General features: G+C 34.2%; 1 protein-coding gene across 4 annotated transcripts in view; it reads left to right on the forward strand.

The window, feature by feature from the left end:
- Positions 1 to 2,253: 2,253 nt before the first annotated feature.
- The window catches only part of LOC131038708 (protochlorophyllide-dependent translocon component 52, chloroplastic), an 84,461-nt gene continuing 64,770 nt past the window's right edge, over positions 2,254 to 21,944 (forward strand). The window contains exons 1-5 of one of the 4 annotated variants that reach the window (XM_057971234.2): positions 2,254 to 3,008; positions 5,733 to 5,911; positions 6,066 to 6,165; positions 6,288 to 6,440; positions 7,004 to 7,201. In XM_057971234.2, the coding sequence (XP_057827217.2) occupies positions 2,466 to 3,008; positions 5,733 to 5,911; positions 6,066 to 6,165; positions 6,288 to 6,440; positions 7,004 to 7,201 (1,173 nt within the window). In that variant the 5' untranslated portion in view covers positions 2,254 to 2,465. The remainder of the gene's footprint in view (positions 3,009 to 5,732; positions 5,912 to 6,065; positions 6,166 to 6,287; positions 6,441 to 7,003; positions 7,202 to 21,944) is intronic. The other 3 variants (XM_057971235.2, XM_057971233.2, XM_057971237.2) reach the window with 3 other exon arrangements.

Consider the following 21,944-nt stretch of genomic DNA (forward strand, 5'->3'; position numbering starts at 1 on the left):
GAAGTGCATGATATGAGATATTGATTCAAAAACTTCTAGACAATCTAATTAAGAAACAATAGTAATCGTTTATTAGATTGTGAGCACTATTTTTTTTTTTATCTTAACAAACAATTTTGTAAGACATCTCTATGAATTCCTCATCATCATTTATCTAAAGCTAAATATTCTCATCTATTGTATTTTGACTTTTAAAAAATAATTTTTTTTCCAAGCCTTAAATTAATTGGACAAATATTGTTAACATTTATTTAAATAACATAGATTTATGTAGAAAGTTTCTTTTTCATTGCACATATGCTATGAATTATTTTTATCTCATATATTTTATTAATACAAAATATTGTATTTAATTCACACCGAAATAGTAACACACACACACACAATTGGTAATATTTAATTAACTCAACAACCTTTGGTTTTAATAATGAAATTAAATAATTTACAAATAATATACAACTAAGTCTTGCTAAATCTGAAATTTTCTTGAGTATTGTTAGATTTTTATATATATATTAAGGATAAAAGGGTGTTTTTTTGTAATCAATCAACATCAAAGAGTAAAAATAAGGAACAAGTATTAAAAATATAAACAAGCAAGGGATTAAAAATAAGAATAAAAAGACCCAAAACTCATGTAACACAAAAGATTGGCCATATCGTGGTGGTCTGGAACCAAAATGTTTCAAGGAGAATTGAACGACCTCTTCCAAAATATCCTTAAAGAAAATTTCTTTCTTAGCAGGAATAGTCTCTTAAGAGGCATAAATGAGAAAAGGGCTAAATGTTTCTCTTGAAACCATCATCCTTTTTTTTTTAACTTGAATCAGGTAAACTTTGCATAGTTGTAACTTGGGTCTCCTCAATATTGTTGTAATTCACTATTTCTATTTCTTGATAGTGGCAACTCATCGATAGCCTTATAGACCTCATTAATAGGAGGCCGAGGAGGAATCATATGTTCTTCTTTCTCCAAATAGGTTTCCAACATTAATTTCTCAAGCAGCTTGTCACAACATTGTCTACTTTGAAACAACCATTACACATCACAAATGAAACCTAAAAGACAATCCATTGCACCCAAACATCTAGTTTTGAGAACAAAGAAATTTCAAAGGGGAGAACTTTGTCCACTTCCACAATACATAGAGTTTGGAAAATATTAATTATTTTTTGGCCTAGTGATCACAGTCATCGTCAAAAGATGTCCAAAAGAATTAGCAATGCTCAATAGGACCTCCTTTTCCTAGTATTTCAATGATAGACCAAGAAGCTTGACCCAAACATGAATCTTGATGAAAATTTTCTTTTCAAGATTAAAAATTTGTGCCTATTTGTTGAGGATAAACCTGCTTTGCCAAGAAACAATAGTCAAGTAAAAAAGATCCATACACTATCATTATGGTTCAAGAAAGAAATAGATAATAAATCTTTTCTTACATAAAAAAACTCCATATGACATCGATGATTCCACTTTCATAGAGCCCACTTCCTAAACACACCAATATTTGATCTAACTCCAAGAAATTCACCAACAAATGAATGTTCACACCATAAAATTGCACTATCAACAACTTAAGATTTAAAAATACATATTAAAAACATTATTAGGTATGTTTTATTTTTAAATTGTTTTTTTCTCTTTCAACTTTGTAAAACGATTTTTTCACAAGATCCAATCCAATCCAATCCATCTTATCACAAGATCCAATCCATAAAAAAAATGGAGTCATAATTATGTTCACTGAACTATTCGTTTATTATTAATATATATGCATTTTTCCTATAAAAAAACAAATATGCTTTACAAGTTCGTCCTTTCTTTTATTTTTTTATTTTTTTGGGAGACTTCCACACCTTCTAGATGATAAAAGGACAATCCAATAATTCATAGAGTAGATCATTTTTTTTCACGATATTTAATAAGTTATACATATTAATTTATTTTTTTTGTAATCTAATGGTATCTCCAATCATGCAGTATATCGCGTAGGTCGACTCAGCCTAGCGATCTCAACCACCCATACAGTATACTGTGTAGGTCTATGACTCAGCCTAATGATCTCAACCACCCTTAGCCTGGTCAAACTCTTTTGCCAGATTTTAGGAGAGTAGGAGGTGAGCTGAATATATTAATGTGGCGTACAGCTACTAGATCTTCATCATATTTTAAAAAAAGAGTTGTTGGCCAGGAATCCACTTTCAACGTATGTAACTATCAGCTGTGAGTAGTTCAACGAATTTGATAGACTGACAAGATTTTCCCTATTCATTTATTTTCCTAAAATCAAGCGTGGCTCTCTCCTGGTCCGACCAATGTCACTCTTGACGTGACTTTTTTTGTTCCGCTATCTTTCAGACTGTTACTAAGTTTGGTAAAGTTAAATCAATTTAGTGAAGATCTGGTTTGGGCATGTGAGTTCATGATCAACATTTGAGCTAAGTTGCAGAGATTATAGTCAAGTATGGGTGTTCTTGGCAGTTTGAAGTTGAAGTTGCTCAAACCATCAGCCCATCATTCAATTACGCCTCTAACTCACAGGAGATCCATCTCATGGCCCTGTAAAAGGATACCCACATCCTCAAATTCAATGATCACGAGAAAATGGAACTGCAAGAGACAGAGTTTTAGCACTTCTGCCATTTCCCAGCCCTTAACAACTTCCTCAGAGTCTTGCCAGTTGAATACAAGTACTGAAGATGGGGTGAAGGAAGATGAGGAGAAGTTCAACTGGTTTGAAGAATGGTATCCTGTGGCACCAGAATATGAATTGGATAAGGGGGTGCCTCATGCATTCAAAGTGCTGGGTCTTGACATTGTTGTTTGGTGGGATAATAAAGAGCATGAATGGAGAGTCTTTGAGGACAGTTGCCCTCACAGAAGGGCGCCTCTGTCTGAAGGAAGAATTGATGAGAATGGTGAGTTGCAGTGCAGTTATCATGGCTGGTGTTTTGGCTCCAGGGGAGAATGTAAGCATATTCCACAAGCCCCCTCTGATGGACCTCCGGTATTACCATTGATCCTTAAATTCATAATTTTCCGCAATTCGCCATGAATGCATGGATTCACTATTCATATAGTTGTGTAATTTTCAATCTGTCTGCTTATGTTAGAATTTGTTTTTGCTTGGTAAAACTAGACAGTCTCTCCTCTTTTTGCTTTATCTTTTAATGTCTAACCCTTTTTACAATGTTTTTATAGATGATTATTCGAGGGCATAGGTGTATTTCCTCTGAAATTTTTAGCTAATTTAAAGAGTTTAACGCTCTTTTGGAAAATTAAGCTAATGGGCAGATTAAGGTTTTGAAGATTTATAATCATAGTCGGTTTTAAAGATGTCAAGTTTCAATTATCTATGAGATTTGGAGGAGCTGTTTCTAGATCAGATTGTGTTATAATTTTTGCATCAATGTTTTGGATCATACTTCATAATCTATCGGTAAGATGATTGAGTTTTGTTTTACAATTTTTGATAGATTCTATAAAGAGCATGAGAGAGCATGAGACAACTCCATATGCCCTTCAATAGAATGGAGTTGTAAGAAAATGAATAGGATGTTAATGGAGAGGGTGAGGAGTGTGCTTAATGGAATTAGCTTGGAACATAAGTCCAAGGTATAAGTGGTTCATATGATGTGCTACTTGATTAACAAGTCTCCCGTATTAGCTCTTGTTGATAAGATTCTTATGGAGACATGGATGCACAAAAATCCCTCATTACCAAATCTTAGAGCTGTTGGTTTTGAGGCATATGAACATATGCCTAAAAATTAAGTAGTTAAAGCTAGAGAACAATATAGTGAAATGTATCTTCATTGACTATGGTGTTAGTGTGAAAGGGCGCAAGCTTTAGGACCCTAGTCAAAAGAGCTTTATACAACATACTTGTAGTTGTGTCATTTTCATAGAGATTAATTTTTCTTTCATTATGTTGCAACCAAAAGAGGATAGGAAGAAAAATGTAGTTCAACTAACCCCGAAGATCCAGATGGTTGAACCAAAAGCTCATGAAGCACCTAAAGAGGAGGAGGGCTTAGATAGTTTTGATAGTTCAAAAGGGCATGTAGAACCTCCACCTTAGCTCTTGAGGATGTTCAATTTTTAAAGACAACAAGTAGATAGGTATGTTTCTCTTGATTGGAGATGTATTTTTGTCTTGATTTAATCCATACTAACAACTCTAGTACTACATAGGAAGTGATGTAAATCAGTGATTCTCAATCCTAGAGAGTTGATATGGATAAAAAAATGCCACATTGACACCATTGCTAAAAGAAATAAATCATGTTGGATGTAAATAGGTATTAAAAGGATCAATTTAGATGATAACATTGAAAAGTTTAGGAAAATTTTGGTTGTGAAAATATATTCTCAGGTTCAATAGATTTTGGTGAGATTTTTTTCCTAGTTGCTAAGAAACATCTATCTACTTCCTATTATTTGTAGCAATAAGTTTTGATTTAGAGATAGAATAAATAGATATGAAGGCAACATTCCTACATGGTGACTTGAAGGAAGATATGAATTTGGAGCAATTTAGGGGAGAAGATGACCACCATTTTCTTGCATTTAACAAATTCATAAGCAAAAGGAGGATTACAATGGGGACCTTATGGAAACTTTAAGTCAACTAGCCTAAGAACTTATGCAATATATGATCAAGATCAAATTATCCTTGAGGTGAATGATTTTCTAAGGCTTAAATCAAAAAAATAAATGAAAATTATTTTAAATTGTACTTTGATAGAGTTGAATGTGCCAATGGGTAGAGAGCAAGAATTTACATTATTTCACTGAGAGTAAATGTAAATTCTCCATAAATTTTCACTCCTAATTTATTTATACCAATAATGAATATGAATTTATGGAATCCATTTGAAAGATAAAATGAGGATTAAGTAACTATTGATATTCAAAGATTTTGAATTAGTCATCAAGCAAGTAAATGAGAATGTCACTACTAAGAATGTCAAGATGAGATCATACCACCATATAGTATGAGATCTTTTAGAAATATGTGAATCTTTGAGCCTATAATTGGTTCCACGTATCCAAAATATGAAAATAGATGAGAACAATTTGACCATATCACAATTTGACCAACAAAAGATCTCATCACAAATAAAGATCCGTGTCACATTAATAATATGACCCACTATTCTAGATAACTAAGATCATTAGAGGTCTTTGATAATTATGCTTAGATTGGATTATTTATTTAGTTGTTAAGATAATTTGTAGAATAATTATAACCTTAAATTGAAGAGGCCTATAAAGACCAAATTATTCCATTAAAATCATAGAAGTTATCCAAAACACTGACCAAATCAATGCTCGGGCCTCTAAAACCTTTCCCACATAATTTGCAACTAAGAGAAGGCATTATTATTATTATTATTGTTGCTGTATTGACATTGAAAACCTATGCAGGTCGTGACAAATGATGAATGGAAGTTTTATCATTAATGCCACTCAATAGATATTAAAAACACCACCAACGTTGATCCTTATGCTAAGGAAATGAGTGTTGTGTTGTTTTTAGCTGTGTAGGGGTGTTTTCTCCATTTTAGGCACTTCAAACAGCTGCAATAAGATTCAAAATAAGTTTCTCTCTAGACACTAGATACTGACAACATAAAACAGTTGCAATGAAAGTTGGTATTTGATAATTATAAATGACAGGAAGCTATATAACTTTTAATGAAGTGTGTGTAGCTTAAATGAAATGCAGGTCCACACCTCCAAGAGAGCATGTGCAGGTGTTTATCCAAGTCTACTACAACAAGGCATCATCTGGTTTTGGCCAAACACTGACCCACATATTCCTCCCAACAAAACTCCTCCATTCATTCCAATGCTAAGCAATCCATCATCCCAAGCTTCCCTAACAATGAGAGATATTCACTATGGGTAACTCTTTTTCAAGGCCAACATCAAATATATTATCAGAAAACAGTTTTTACTGTTTATCTTTCCTTGTTTTACTTAATCCAAGAAAATGTTATTTTAGTGTTCTTCTATCAAACTGATAAGCTTATATATGTAAATTACTGATACTTTGTAGGTATGAAATACTTACTGAAAATTTGATGGATCCTTCCCATATTCCATATGCACATCATGGACTTCTTGCTCCAACATTTAGAGTCCCTAGTTTCTTCAAGGTAACTTATTAGATAGTTTGTAAATTTTAAACTAAAAAGCTTAGAAAGAGCTGTTGAAAATGATAAAATCCAGTGATATATAATACTAAGCTTGGTGTTTTATTCTCTTAATGGTATGCTAGATGACCCAGAGAGAAGGAAAACCTTTGGATTTTCGTGTATGTAATCTGGACAAATCAGGTTTTGATGGTGAACGTGACATGGGTTCTGCAATATTTATAGCTCCTTGCATCTTCTTAATGGAGAACTTTCCTCCCCCACCCCCACTTACAAAGGTAATTTTTGTTTTTCATTTTTATTTGTTTTCAAAGATTGTTTTCGAAATCAATTGTCTATGTATCAATGTTTTGGATTATATTCAGTAATCTGTCATCAAAAGAGGAATTTTTTCTTGTATCAGTAAGTAATTTTGATTTCTAATATCTATTTGTTTTCGAAATCAACTGTATATGTTTTCCACTAAATATTTTGGCATATACTCAGTAATCTACTAGAAAAAAATTACTTGTCAGTAGTTTTGAATTCCAGTAAAGCATTAAAATAAATAATTATTGTACTTTCCTTTTCTGATTTGCATTGTGTGATATTTTTCATCATCAAAATTTCGGATCATACTACATGATCCATCATTGGGATGAAAGAGACGGTTAGAGAGCAGAAATGAGAAGACAACTGAAGACTAAAATTGGATCATGTAATATGATTCAAAATGTTGATTCTGAACAATATCACACAATGTAAATCAGAAAAGAAAAATACAAACATTTTGAACTGTAAAATATACATGACCTTAAATAATTTCTTTCTTTCTTTGTTAAACATGTTGTATTTTTTGCAGGAAAAGATTGATACAGGAAATGGAGAAGAGAAGATAAAGAGTCTTGATATTCTCTTTTTTTGTGTACCAGTAGCTCCAGGTAGAAGCAGGGTTATAGCAAGCAGGAATTTTGACACTTCGGTCTTCTTTCCACAATGGATAACTCACATTCGATGGAATCTAGTCCTTGATTCAGATTTATACCTTCTCCATCTTGAGGTGAGTACCTAATATGAAAGCACGTTTTTCATAGTATATTTAAAACACATTTTTTTATTTGGAGAAAAATAAAAATAACATCTTGATGTCTATACATATTTGAAATGAAATTACATATATATAAATAAAATGAATTAATATATCAAATATATTTTTATATCAGTCACTTTCATAGTGGATGATTGGAAAAAATAAATTAATACTTTTCTAAAAAAATGGATCATTCGAAGTGAAGAGGATGGGTAGGACGACTTTAATCTTTGGATATTATTCTTGTCTACTAGGATAGTAAAGATAGGTTAATGCGTGAATATCAATTTTCCATAAATCTTTGTGATAAGGAAAAACTTGAGATTTCTTAATGATCCATAAAATGATATAATAATTCACACTTTGTTAAGAAATTATGTTATATTACGTCAACAAGAATGCTATGCCTCTTCATGACTATAGATAATCTACTATTCAAAATTAGGGTATCGAATGTACTTTCATTTAAAAATGTGGAAGAAACAAGCATTATGCAAATGGAAGCAAAATTCTATTAAGATTACATAACATAGCTTTATAGATCATCAGTGCCTTAAAATGTTGATATGTTGAAGTATAAGTGACTTTGGTATGAATAATTCATATTATGTAAATAAATGTTCTTTATGTCCATTCTAGAAAAGCTAATATCTATTTTCTTTTCACTTACCAAGCCAACATATAAGCCTAAAAATGAGTTTCACAATTTTGGCTAATATTTTCATGCATTTTTTCCCCCTTATTTTCATTGTTTGCCTATGACAATCATACACTCACCTCATTTTAGAATTTTTTTTGTCTCTCCTACTATCTAGTAAAAATAGAAATTTCCTAGGGTAATTAAGCAAACCAAATTTTCTAGCAAGTTCAAATTAAAGCAAAAACAACCTAATAATTATCTACTATTATTTACATGTCTAAATGATTCTTGAGAGACACTTGCAATCCAAGTTAACAATTGAATGTACAAACCCATTATGTTTATAATTGTAAAAATAAATAAATAAAACTCCAAAATGTGAATTTGAGGGCTTATATGGTTAAATTAGGCCCAAAAAAATATCAAAACTTTCTTTCTAGAGCAAGCAAGGTATGATGACCTTGAAATCTTCAAGGTCTTAGTTCTAAAAAAAGTAGGCTCAATTAGCTTTTGGATTCAAAACTTATGGCCTTTAAAATTTATGCTCGTACATTACATACTTCAATGAAAGTTGAATGACATGTGGAGTTATTTGACATATGATCATGATGTAGGAGCATCCCCAGTCGATGAGCAATCTTGCATCAACCAAAAACATTTCCTTTCAGTTTTGTTCTTGTTTAGTTCTTTGTGCAGTTTCAGTATTCTTACTGGTATGTATTGGTAGTTGCTTGTTCTTCGTGGAAGTTCTTGATGGCAGTTTCCTGGCGATTTCATTTCGTTGATTCCAAATTTCTAGTTCATTTGGGTTCTTCTTCGGTCAGTTATCACTTCCAGGTGGTTGTTTCTGGGTTCCCGAGATAGTTCTTGTGCTTACCGGTTGGTTTTCTTTCATTACCAGCACGATTCTTGGCATGTGGATCCATCTTGGGTCTTGCCCGATGTTCTTTGGCGTGTGGCCAACCTTCCTACTGAACCGCATCACTTGGTTGTTATTTTCCGGAAGGATTTCTTAAATCTTAGGGTCAACCTAATTACACGTTTCATTTTCCTGCATTGGTGAATGTAATCTTTTGAGGCTGATCCGGATATGTTCCGATGGGTATAAATGTGATGTCATGTAATCATCTGTAGGGGCAGAGGAAGTACAACTGAGAATAAGGATTGAGATTTGCATGTTGTGATCCGGTTGATTCTTAGAGTCCCAATTGGATTGTATCTGTCTTGAAGCATGCATGTAACCGGTTAACTACCAAATGTTCTTTGATGATAATCCGATGATTACTGAATGATTGTTGGAAGTTCTATGGCTTGAATATGATCTGTTTATATGAATTTGTTATGTTTTCTTGTTGTTTGCATTGTGTCTCTCTCGTTGCATAAGCTGCTTGACTCTTCTGAGGGTTTTTACCAGTTATGGCTGCATCAATTAGTATCAGAGCTAGTTATGGACCGGTTGGTGGAAGAATTGTTTGCGAACATTGATGCATTCCTCGAGGTGGACAGGTCGGCGATTGGAGGCAGGTTGCATGGGTGTTCAATAGATCGTCGAGGGGAGGCAATTGAAACCACTAGTCAGATCGCCAAGTTGAGGCAGTTCGCTGGAGTGGAAGGAGAGATGTCAATGAGGAGAACAAACCCCTGGAGGGTAGAACAGATGATGGAAGACATCAATAATGAAGTGAGGAATGAAATCTAGAATGCTTTGGCTGGTTTGTGAAGAAACCCTGACTCTGAGGATGAGTATGAGGAAGCCGATGAAGAGCTTGAGGAAGCTGAAGGACCGGGAGATGAAAGAGAGGAAAGATTCCTAAGAGTGGTGGCTCAAGCAAGTAAAGTGCATAAAGTTGAGGTTTCTAACTTTTCTGGAATGCTGAACTTCGAGGATCTAGTCGATTGGATCGAAGAGTTGGAGGACTACTTTGAGTTTGAGGATGTCAAGGACCCGCAGAGAGTCTGGTTGGCACAAACCAAGTTGAAAGGGCATGTTTCCTTGTGGTGGAAAGAGTTGCATAAAGACAGAGTGGAGAACAGTGAATTGAAGATCACCCAATGGAGACAAATGGTTGCAAGGTTGAAGGCCAAGTTCATACCGAGAGACTATGAACTGGAGTTGTTCAAGAAGTTGCAGAACTTGAAACAGAGAAACATGACTGTGAAGGAATATACTGAGGAATTCTACAAGGTGGTAATCAGATCTGGACATAGAGAGATGGATAGAGAAAATGTGGTGAGGTACATCAATGGACTTGATTTTAACATTCAAGATGAGATGAGTGTGTTGAAGGTTTCAACAGTTGAAGAAGCTTACAAGTATGCTTTGAAGGCTGGGGAGAAGGTGAGAAGAAAACAACCGAATAAGGGAAATGAGAAATTCAAAATGAATGATACTATGAAGAAACCGGTTGAAGAAGAGGATTCAAAACCTAAGTGGAGCAAAGAACTGAAACAAAAGACACCAAGGAAGGGTAGCAGGAGTACTGGTGGAGAATTCCCTAGCAAATGCTTCAAGTGTGGAGAAACTAGACATAGATTCTATGAATGTAAGCAAGAAATGTCAAGAAGTTGTGTGGCAAGTGAAGAACCGGATGGTACCGGATCTAACTGTGCACCGGAGCAAGGAGAATCCCTTATGTTCAGAAGAAAGGATACCAGATCTACTCAGAGGAGGAGTCTTTTCTAGACTGTATGCAAATTAGGTGGTAAGTGTTGCAAGGTCATTGTAGATAGTAGAAGTACTGATAATTTAGTATCTGAGGAGATGGTTGAGAATATTGGGTTGAAGAGGCTTGAACATCCTTGTCCTTATGTGGTAAGTTGGTTACAAGATGATCAAAAGGTAGAGATAAAGGAGCAGTGTTGGGCGAATTTCAATATTGGGCCTTTCAGAGATGAAGTTTTATGTGATATTGTGTCAATGAATGTTTGTCATGTCTTGTTGGGAAAACCATGGCAATATCATAGAGGAGTTATTTATGACTGTAGAAGAAACCTACTTACTATTGAAAAGGATGGGTAGAAGTTCACATTGATTTCTTTGAAGGAGAAAGAGAAGGAGGTGAAGAATCTGAGTCCTGAGAAAAGTTGCAGGAAACTAGTGGCAGAGGCTATACCTGAAGGTTTGAAAGAACTGGTGATAGAGGTTATACCAGAAGGTTTGACAAAACTAGTTGCAGAGGTTATACTAGAGGTTTTGAAGAAAGATCTGATGGAACCGGTTGCAGAGGTTATACTAGAGGGTGACATGAGTTGGCAAAAGGACCTGACATGAGTTTGATGGACAGATGGAACCGGATGACAGGGAGCTGATGGTAACAAATCGGATAAAGTCTTGTGGCAGAACCAAATCAGAATTGCAATATGCAGACCTGAAGCAAAGAAAGAGAAACAAAGAGAGTCATATGTTAGTGAAGTCAGTTGAAGCACCAGGAGAGATAGAGCAGAGATTGGTAGATAAATAAGATGTTTGGATCAGAAATGAGCATGGGATCTTCATCTCAAATCCTTTTAGATGTTCATGAGTTGCCTCTCATGGAACATCTTTTTCTACCTGGGTTGTCTGATGTAGGAGCATCCCTGGTCGATGAGAAATCTTGCATCAACCAACAACATTTCCTTTCAGTTTTGTTCTTGTTTAGTTCTTTATGCAGTTTCAGTATTCTTACTGGTATGTACCGGTAGTTGCTTGTTCTTCATGGAAGATCTTGTTGGCAGTTTCCTGGCGATTTCATGTGGTTGATTCCATATTTCTAGTTCATCTGGGTTCTTCTCTAGTCAATTATCACTTTCGAGTGGCTGTTTCTGGGTTCCCGGGATAGTTCTTGTGCTTACCGGATGATTTTCCTTCATTTAGTGGCACTATTCTTGGTGTGTGGATCCATCTTGGGTAATGTCCAATGTTCTTTGGCATGTGGCCGACCTTCCTACTAAACCGTATCACTTGGTTGTTATTTTTCGAAAGGATTTCTTAAATCTTAGGGCCAACCTAATTACACATTTCATTTTCCTGCATTGGTGAATGTGATCTTTTGAGGCTGACCCAGATATGTTAAAGTGGGTATAAATATGATGTCATGTAATCATTTGTAGGGTCAGAGGAAGTAGAACTAAGAATAAGGATTGAGATTCGCATGTTGTGATTCGGTTGATTCTTAGAGTCCTGGTTGGATTGTATCTGGATTGAAGCCTGCATGTAACCGGTTAACTGCCAGATGTTCTTTGATGATAATCTGATGATTATCGGATGATTTTCGGAAGTTCTATGGATTGAATATGATCTATTTATATGAATGTGTTATGTTTTCTTGTTGTTTGCATTGTGTCTCTCTTATTGCATAAGCCGGTTGACTCTTCTGAGGGTTTTTACCGGTTATGGCTGCATCGGATCAAGTGTTCCATGTTCAATCATGCATCCATTGAAGTAGTGAAGGAACTACTTGCTACCTAAAGATTTTATGTTATTATGGACCAACATGCACTATATTCTATTAAAAAATAGGGCAATTTGAATCATCAACATATGACATGGGTAGAATTCTTCCACAACTACTCATTTGTCCTAAAGCATCAAAATTGGAAGTCGAACAAAGTTACAAATGTCTTAATTTAAATATTTTTCTTAGTGAATGAAATACACATGGGAGTCATTATTTTTTAATTAGTGGGGTGGTAGAGTAATATAGACACTTTAAAGAAACATGGAGGGCACACACATAACCCATGCGCACATACCAATTGAACTGGTGAATTAGTTGATATAGGATGAATTGTTATTTAATGGCACATAGTTATGTATACTTATGGAGTTGGTGTGTGAGAGCCTCATCAATGTGAAGCACATAAAAGGTTTGGTTGGTCATTTTCATATTAAAAAAAATGGTGTCACAAGAAAGAAAGGGGTATTTCTAGTTGCACATGTTTGTGGATTTACGAAGAATTTTATAGCAATGCGGATTTTGTCTATTACCAAAAGGAAGAAGCCACAATACAAGGTTATATCAACATTTGCTAGTTATTGAGAGACCATGAGAGAATTTTACCATGAGTTTTATTTTGAGGTTCCCTAAGATGCACTATGGCCATGATTTATCCTTTTTGGTTAAGGATAACTTCTCCAATATGATGCATATCATACTAGAATGACATTTTCATACAAGTAGAAAAACGTGGTTTTCAAAGAGTGTGGGGTTATAAATATTTCTACACATTGTTATGCCAAATAAAGACATGAAATTCATGTGACACTTTATGAGGGTTTCATGGAAGAAGATAAACACTTAATTGTAGCTTAGCTTAGTATACCAACCTTAAATAGATGGATTAATGGAGGTAGTTAATAGGAGCCTAGAAATCTATTGTGATTTTTGGTGGGTTAAAATCTAGGGCTTTGGCATTTGATCATATTATAGGTAGAATTTGCATACAAGTTAGTGATAAAAGAAATGAGAAGATTTTATTTAATATTGTCTATCAATAGATTCCAATATGAGTTTGTAGAGTTGCACAATGTATTGTGAGAGAAAAGGAGGATCTCAGAGGAAAACCATCTCATGGAATATATGTATGACATGCACAAGGAGGTGCATGTGTAGCTCAATAAGAGAAACACAAAATATAAGGAGCATGTAGAGAAGAAGAAACTGGATGTAAAATTTTAGGTTGGTGACCTCCAACTTTAGCGCATTTGCATAAAGAAAGGTTTTGAAGAGGAACATATGAAAGTTGAAATTGAAGAAGATAGGGCCATAATTGAGGTCTTGCACAAATTTGATAAAAATTCATATAAGATAGAGTTGCCAAATGGGATAGTTGTAACACCACTATTCAATGTTGTGAACTTAGACTCATGTGTTAAGGGACAACTTGAGGGTTGAGAGAAGGTTTATATTTTAGAGAAGTGGATTGGAGGAGAGAATTATTAAAGACAAGATCAAATTGAATGAGAGGATATAATTCAAGTGATATATACTATAGATAAGAAGATGTCGAGGAAGGAGTATAAGGTTAAATTGAAAGGCCAAGATGTTGATGATGCTACATGATTAATCATATCATAGTGTAGAGGATGATATTTTCTACCCTTGAAGTGATGAAATTAAAGGAACAAACCGACCTTCACTCACTAAAGGTGAGCTAAGGAATGTAAAGTAAAAAATTAAATAACTAAGACTACATAGACCCTTGAAAGAGACTCTGCTAAGTCTTTGTTCTCACGACGAACACACAAAACTGGGACACTAGCACAAAGCACTAAGTTCTTGTACGGATAGAGCACAGACCATACAACAGATGTGGATGCAATAATATCATTAAGCTAATAATGTAATGTTGAACAAAAGAGACAATATGGAATGCAAACAACTAAAAGAGATAGACAAAGATGAAGGAAGCTTACAACCAGTCCATAATTGAAGCCTCCAGTAAGATAATCTACTTCTCTTGATCACAAAGTTGCACACAAACAAAAAGGGAAAATGTTGGGGTTGTGTTAAGAGGTCTGCCTCAGTCAGACCCTCACTTTGGTATTTCCACCTCTATGGACAACCAAGATAGTAGCCACGAGTGAAATAGAAGAGGTAAAGGTGAAATAAAATAGATATAACAATTGATATGATAGATAAAAGCAATGTATATGCAAACAAAGAAAGAAAGAGAGAACCTCCCCTTCAACACTCAAGAAATTATCACCTAGATGAACGGAGTTGAGTTTGAAGAGCTCTCCAAAGACTGTGATAATGGTGGATGATGGATAGAAAATCTATAAGAGAGATGCAAAAAATATGCAGGTAGAGCTTGAGAATTTCACCAAGTGATCAAGAAGTCCCAAAATCATCTCCAATGCATGAGATAATAATCAACATGGTAGGGAAGAGGACAAATTCTAAGCTAACAAGGCAATCCATGTGGACAAAAGGACAAGGAGATGGAGAATATTTCCAATTAGCTTAAAGTGAGGCACCTTTGTGACGTGGAATTGCATAGGGTGCAATTTATGACATTACACATAGTTTTTCAATTATGATAAGGAAATATAAGATCAACTAGTTCATGTGCATGAGCGAGAGATCATGATACATTACCTAAGCTTTTTAATGCAATAATATTTGAGCATATAGAAAATATGGTAAAGGTATGCACGCACAAGTCTTAATATGCACATAATATTGATTGATCATGTGGAAATGATGCATGTAAATATAAAATTTTGAGCACCAAAGAGGGTCTTGTGCTCAAAATGAAATAGTGTGTATTCTGTAATGGTGCATGATGATATATTGATGCACATTTGGTAGTAAAGAGCTAAAAAATGATTGAGTCTCATAGTTTTGGTGGCGAATGGCTAGTGCAAGGAAGTATGTTTCGTTTGTAGTATAGTTAAGTGCTTTCTGTAAGGAGTACACGTAGTCTCATAATGCTATAAGCCATCTATAGACCTATATACAGATCGCTCGAGATTGTGAACTATAAAAGAAGCTTTCTTTCTTTTCTTTTCCACCAGCTAATGAAAAGACCACTTTTAGTAATAGGGTCTTTAGGTAATAATTGAGTTTGCATGTATAATGAGTATTAGTGGTCTACAAATAATAATTTTTAATTTCTTTAATTGAAGATTAATAAAACTAATTTATTGTTTCTTACCATTTCTTCTTTTCTTCCTAGATCTGTGAAGTCTATATTATGTGTCTCTAAATTACATAACTAGTTATTCCTTTAATCATTCCTTTAGTCTCATTGCCATAGCCTTGGTAACAATTTTATCAATTTTATTACAAATAGTTATAGGCATAAATTCATCAAATAACTTTAGATGTTTATTATTATGGACAAGAACAAGAAAAGTAGAATTTCATACCTTCAACATGGCCTTCCTAGCTCTACATTCTTTTTCTACCATCCATACATCATCTCTCACCACTTCCCAATTTTATTTTTTTTGGAAGAATTCATCTTGAAAACCAACCGACTAGTCCCAAGGCCTTCCTAACCCTAGCAAGAAAATAGCATGATGTATTTGATCAATAAAAATGATTTCATCAAATCAATTTTTTTTGCCTTATTCATGAGTTGGGGAATATTCTTCAGCAATGTTTCTTAAGCTTGCATATCATCTTGAGGAGAAGAATCAAGTATTTCCTTGAAGAAATTAATAGTTCCCTTTCTTATGGATTTTATATCCTCCAAAATATTTCTAGAAGGGAGTCGTATACTAACTATTCTATTATTATATCTTTTTATATTTGTAGAAAGATGAAATAACTTAGTTATGGAGGCCCCCTCCTTGAGCCATTTCACTTTAGATTTTTGTTGCTGAAAAAATATCCTCCACTCTATAAATCATATTAAGATATTCCATCAAATTATTTTTTGAGTCTCTTAGATATGTTGTATACTCAAAAAGAGATATGTCTATTTAATGGTTTTCAACATAGAGTCAACTTGATTCTTTATTACAAATAGATTTCCCATTATCTCCCTTTCCCATACTTTAACCTATTTTTTAACCTTATACAATTTCTTACAAATCCTAGGAAATATTTTAAATCTCTTTACTTCTACCTTCCATTATTCATTGAAGGGATCGAAGAAATATGGATGCACATACTGAACTGCTTTCATTGCAAAATGGCATCTAGTCAATTTCTTATTATTATGTAGAATCAACTCCACTAATCAGTGATCCAAAAAACCAAAATGAATAACCTTGGAACAAAAGAAAATTGGATTCAACATCTAATTTGAATTCCCCAAAAAATATTTACATACATACAATATTATTCTCCCTAGTACACCTATTATTCCAAGTAAACATCAATATTTAGGAACAATTTCCACTAGAGAAAGCTTCCCACAAAAATTTATTATTGCATGAGATCTAGAAGTCAAATCCTTACTACCACCTTGCTTCTCTTCTAGGAACATAATGGTGTTGAAATTATCCACAATAATCCAATTTCCCCCCTTATCCAACTCCCTTAAATATTTCAATTTCTCCCAATCTATTAACCGCTCATTCTCCAAGTTAGGGAAACAAATATTGGATATTATGGACTTGTTATTATCCTATAAAAAATAAAATAATTGAGATACAATGTTTTGATTTCTAAAATAGCCTTCTATAAAATGTGTTAATTCTAAAGAATGACCAATTCCTAACTATGGTATTAGCATTCACCATCACCCCATTTCTACCTTTTTAGATGTAGGAGAGAAAATTAAGTAAACAATTACTTGTCACCTTAGTTTCTTAGATTAGAAAAACATCCATAACCTCTATTTCTCTTATTCATTTAAGAAAACTATGTTTGTTTGGACTATTTATGCCCTATATGTTCTAACTTATCACTTTCATTCTTTCTTGTTTGCAGGAGGTTCTCACCTCTAAATTTAAAAAACTTTCTCATTCAAGCTTGAGTGTCATTTTCTAATTCTTTCAAAGCCTTCAACTTTTAATTGTTGGCCTCAATTTTCCTTCCTTTTTTATCGTTGCCTCCATTATCCATTAGCGTACTATAAATATTTTTCCCTCATATTTTACCCCTATAAGTGGAAACACATAATTTTGCAACATTTTCTTTATATTCATATTCCATTTCTTTGATTGAAAGACTAGTCTAGACAGTTTCCCTAGCTCGAGATCTCAATCCTTTGAACTTATGTTCTCAATTTCCTCAAACACTTTTGACTCTAATGGAACCCCCTCTATTTTTAAGGGTTTATCCCCTATTGGTGGGATGCAAGGTTCTTGCTATTATTTATAGCTTTCCTTTTAGAAATAGAATCATTCTCCCTATCAATTTGAGATGAATAATTTTTTGCTAAACTTGATAGGAAGACACTCATAGTCAATATCTTAATGCCACACTCCTAAATTAGAGTTCAATTTCATTTCATGTCTTAGAGGTTTTCCCTCTTGACACAAATCCTATCATAAGATGTCAACTACTTGCCAAAAGTGACATTTGAACTATAAACTTACTCCCCCAAGGCATCACCTATCAACTAAACACCTCTTTTGACCATAATACCTAGAGAAACCTATACAATATAATGTATGAAGGAGCTTCCATAATTAATCTACTATATATATATATATCAAAAACTAGGGACCATGCTTGGATATAAAACCAAACATTACCCATAAACTAAGAATCACCTTTAATAACATTATCTCTTTCAAATTAAATTAGAAAAAATATTTGAAAAAACTCTAATTGCAAAAAAAACTCACATCTAGAAGAGGACAATTCTATTTTTAACTTATCCATTCGTTTTGTTCAATCCATCAATACCAAATATTGATAAATTTAGTGATCACCACATCTTTATTCAACTTTTCCACTTTCAAATTTAGAAAAATATTTGGGATGTTGATGTAGGGTACTTCCTTATCCACCTTAGTATTGGCATTACCAACCAAAATTTTGTTGATATTTGCCTCAATATCTTCCACCATTTTTTTCTTTTTTCAAATCCATATTCTCTTGAAAAAACATTCTTCCCCATTCTTATTTTGATGGTATGATGAAAGAATAAGTATCTGGTAGATTACTGAGAGGGGGGGGGGGGGGGGTGAATCAATAAATAGAAAAACTGATACAAACTTCCCAAACTCAAACTCAAACATACAAAGTAAACTTATCAATGAAATACCACTGTCAAGATCAATACTCATAAGAATACTGGTTAACTGTTACAGCAACTTAACAGTAAACAACATTTAACTTGTAAACATCCAAATGCTTTATCATATGCCAATGCTTCATTTCTCAATGCTTCCGGTTATCATGCCTTATCATAAATAGTTAAGTAGTTAATCAAATCAACCATAAGATCATAACCACAAAAACATTCACCACATGACAAGTATTTATACATGGAAAACCCAAATAGGTAAAAACCACAATGAGATGGGACTCAGAAGATAATATTTGAACTCTTCTGAAGTTCGCCCTGTTAGGAGCCAAGCCTGTTAAAGCTTTTACAAAAGTCTTGTTAAGAACTGATCCCGTTAGGAGTCACCCGGTTAAGGGATTGACTACAAATGCCTTGTTAGAAGCAAATACCCTATAAGGAGTAACCTCAGTAGAGGATTTAAAAATCCAATCTAATGGACCACCTTGTTAGAGGATTTAATTAGTAACCAAGCTTGTTAGAGCTTACCCAGTTAGGGGATTTCAATTCTGCTGTAATTGTTAGAAAACAATAGGAGTTTCTTGATTTGTCTGAATAGCACTACACTTGCTTGATCAGATCCATTTAAGCTTCTATCTGCCTTTACTCAAACTGTGAATTCATTCTCCAGTTCGGCAACCACACACTCAACTGATTTCTGTCAACTCTTGCCAACACTAAACAAAACAACTTCATCAACCTTAAGTACAAATCAATTAGGTTGGTAATACAACAAAAATCTAATCCTCACATTGAGATTAAAAATAAGTCGATACAAGCATGATCATTGGATTTCATAGCAATCTCTACACATCAATCAAGAAAACCTCAACCACTCCTTGATTACCATTTCATCGAGCTCGGTAACTCATCACGCACTTTGCATTAGATGCAATATACTTTTCTCATTCCCTAGACAAACAAACACGCCAAAACATTTGACCTTGTCTTCATACAATGACCTTATGTGTCACCATCATTACCACTCAACATCAGATCGTAAACCAACATAACAAATTCAACAACCTTAATCAGTTGGGATTTAACAAAAACAACTGGTAGGGTTTACTGCTTACATAACATAGAAAGGGTTTAACATTTTACTCCGGTTACCGGTTTAACTCAAAAACTTACATACCGGTTTACAATATTCTTCACAAAGTTCTTCCTATCGGTTACAAGACAATATCAACATTAACAACAATATCAGCAATATCATTACCGGTTCAATTGACATCAATGACAACATAACATATCATTAATGCAATCTTCATGCAAATGCCAACAATCTCCCCCTTTGGCATTGATGGCAATACAAATATCAACACCATTGCTTTACTGTTGTGATTGTGATTAGGAATCCTGGTTTACATTACCAAGTATTCACATGCTCTCTCTGTCTTCAGTCTATCACTAGTTTTCCTTCCCATAATCACATAATTCTTCTCCCCCTTTGACAACAGTGCCAAATTGAAAGTAAAACATGTAATGTCAAATGTTCACTGTGCATCAACAACGTACTACAACTTGATGCTCCCCCTGTAGAATACATCCACTACTAAACCAACCCTTGTAAAATTTTGCAAGTGATTCAGGGACTAATACAATCAACATCATATTCAACTAACCTCATGAAGAGGGACAACCCCTAACTAACTTCTAAGATACTCAAAAGTAGTCTTAGGCAGAGGTTTGGCAAAAATATCTGCAAGTTGCTCCTTGGTAGAAACATGCTCTAAGATAACATCTTTGCTCTGAACATTTTCCCTCAAGAAATGATACTTCAATTCAATGTGTTTGGTTCATGCATGCAAAACAGGATTCTTGGAAATATTTATGGCACTTGTATTATCACATATAATCTTTATAGGTTTTGAAATCTTCATCTTAAAACCCTCCAAAATGTGCCTCATCCAAATAGCTTGTGTGAAATTCATATAAGTTGCAACATAATCAGCTTCAGCAGTAGATTGTGAAGTACAACTCTGCTTTTTACTACTCCATGAAACAAGCCTTCCTCCAAGAAAAAATGCTCCACCAGTTGTGCTTTTTCGGTCATCAACATTTCCTGCCCTATTAGCATCTGTGTATGCCTTCAAATCAAAGTTTCATCCATATGGATACCATAATCCATAGTCAACAATACCTTTCAGGTATCTAAAGATTCTCTTGGTTTCTATCAGGTGTGTCTCCTTAGGATTCTTCTGGAATCTAGCAACTATGCCAACCACATGGGCTATGTTTGGTTTGTTGTGAACAACATAGTGCAATTTTCCAATTATTGACCTGTATTCCTTCTCATCAACAGACTTAGATTCATCTTCCTTCGACAACTTACAACCTATAACCATTGGTCTCCCAACTGGTTTACAGTCACTCATGCTAAATGTCTTCAAACCTCTTTCATATACTTAGACTGTGTAATGAAAATACCATTCTTCATTTGCTATATCTGCAAGCCTATGAAAATTTTTATTTCCTCTACTAAAGACATTTCAAACTCATTTTCCATTTCCTCTGCAAAACTGTTGCTCATGACATCATTACCTCCAAATATAATATCATCAACAAATACTTCACTGACCGGTATTTCATCTCCTTTAGACTTGAGATATATGTTACTATCATCACTGGTTCTCAGAAATCCTATCTTGATTAGATGTGTATGAAGCCTTTCATACCATGCTCTGGGTGCCTACTTTAATCCATATAAAGACTTATGCAATCTGCATACCATGTCTTTCTCATTAGTCAAAGCATAACCATCTATCTACTCTATGTATACCTCTTCTTCCAATATCCCATTCAAAAATGCAAACTTAACATCCATCTGATATACCTTGAACTTTTTATGGGCTGCAAATGTAAGTAAAGTTCTGACACCTTCTAGTATGTCTACTGCTGCAAAAGTTTCGCCATAATCTTCTCCTTCTTGGGCATAACCCTTGCATACTAATCTTGCCTTGTTGCAAACCATAACACCATCTTCGTTCAACTTGTTCCTGTATACCCATTTAGTACCTATAACATTCTTATTTACCAGTCAAGGTACTAGGGTCCAAGTGTTGTTTTTCTCAATTTGATCCAATTCCTATTTCATAGCTTTAACCCAATAATCATCACCAAATGCCTCCTTAGCAGTTCTTGGTTCAATGGTAGAGATCATGCAAGAATTCTCTTTGATTCTTCTTCGAGTTAGCACTCCAGCATCCTTATTTCCAATAATCTGCTCAAGATTGTGATTCAGTCTCACATATCTAGGAATAACATGATCATTATCTTCAGGTTCAGCTTCTTCATTGTCATCATCTTCTTCTGAATTTATCTGTTTCGGTTGGACTGGTGCATCAAAATTTGCTTTGCCGGTTTCAGATTTCATAGTTTATGGTTCCAAAAACAAAA

The sequence above is a fragment of the Cryptomeria japonica genome, chromosome 9 (assembly GCF_030272615.1).
Source record: "Cryptomeria japonica chromosome 9, Sugi_1.0, whole genome shotgun sequence".
Lineage (NCBI taxonomy): Eukaryota > Viridiplantae > Streptophyta > Pinopsida > Cupressales > Cupressaceae > Cryptomeria > Cryptomeria japonica.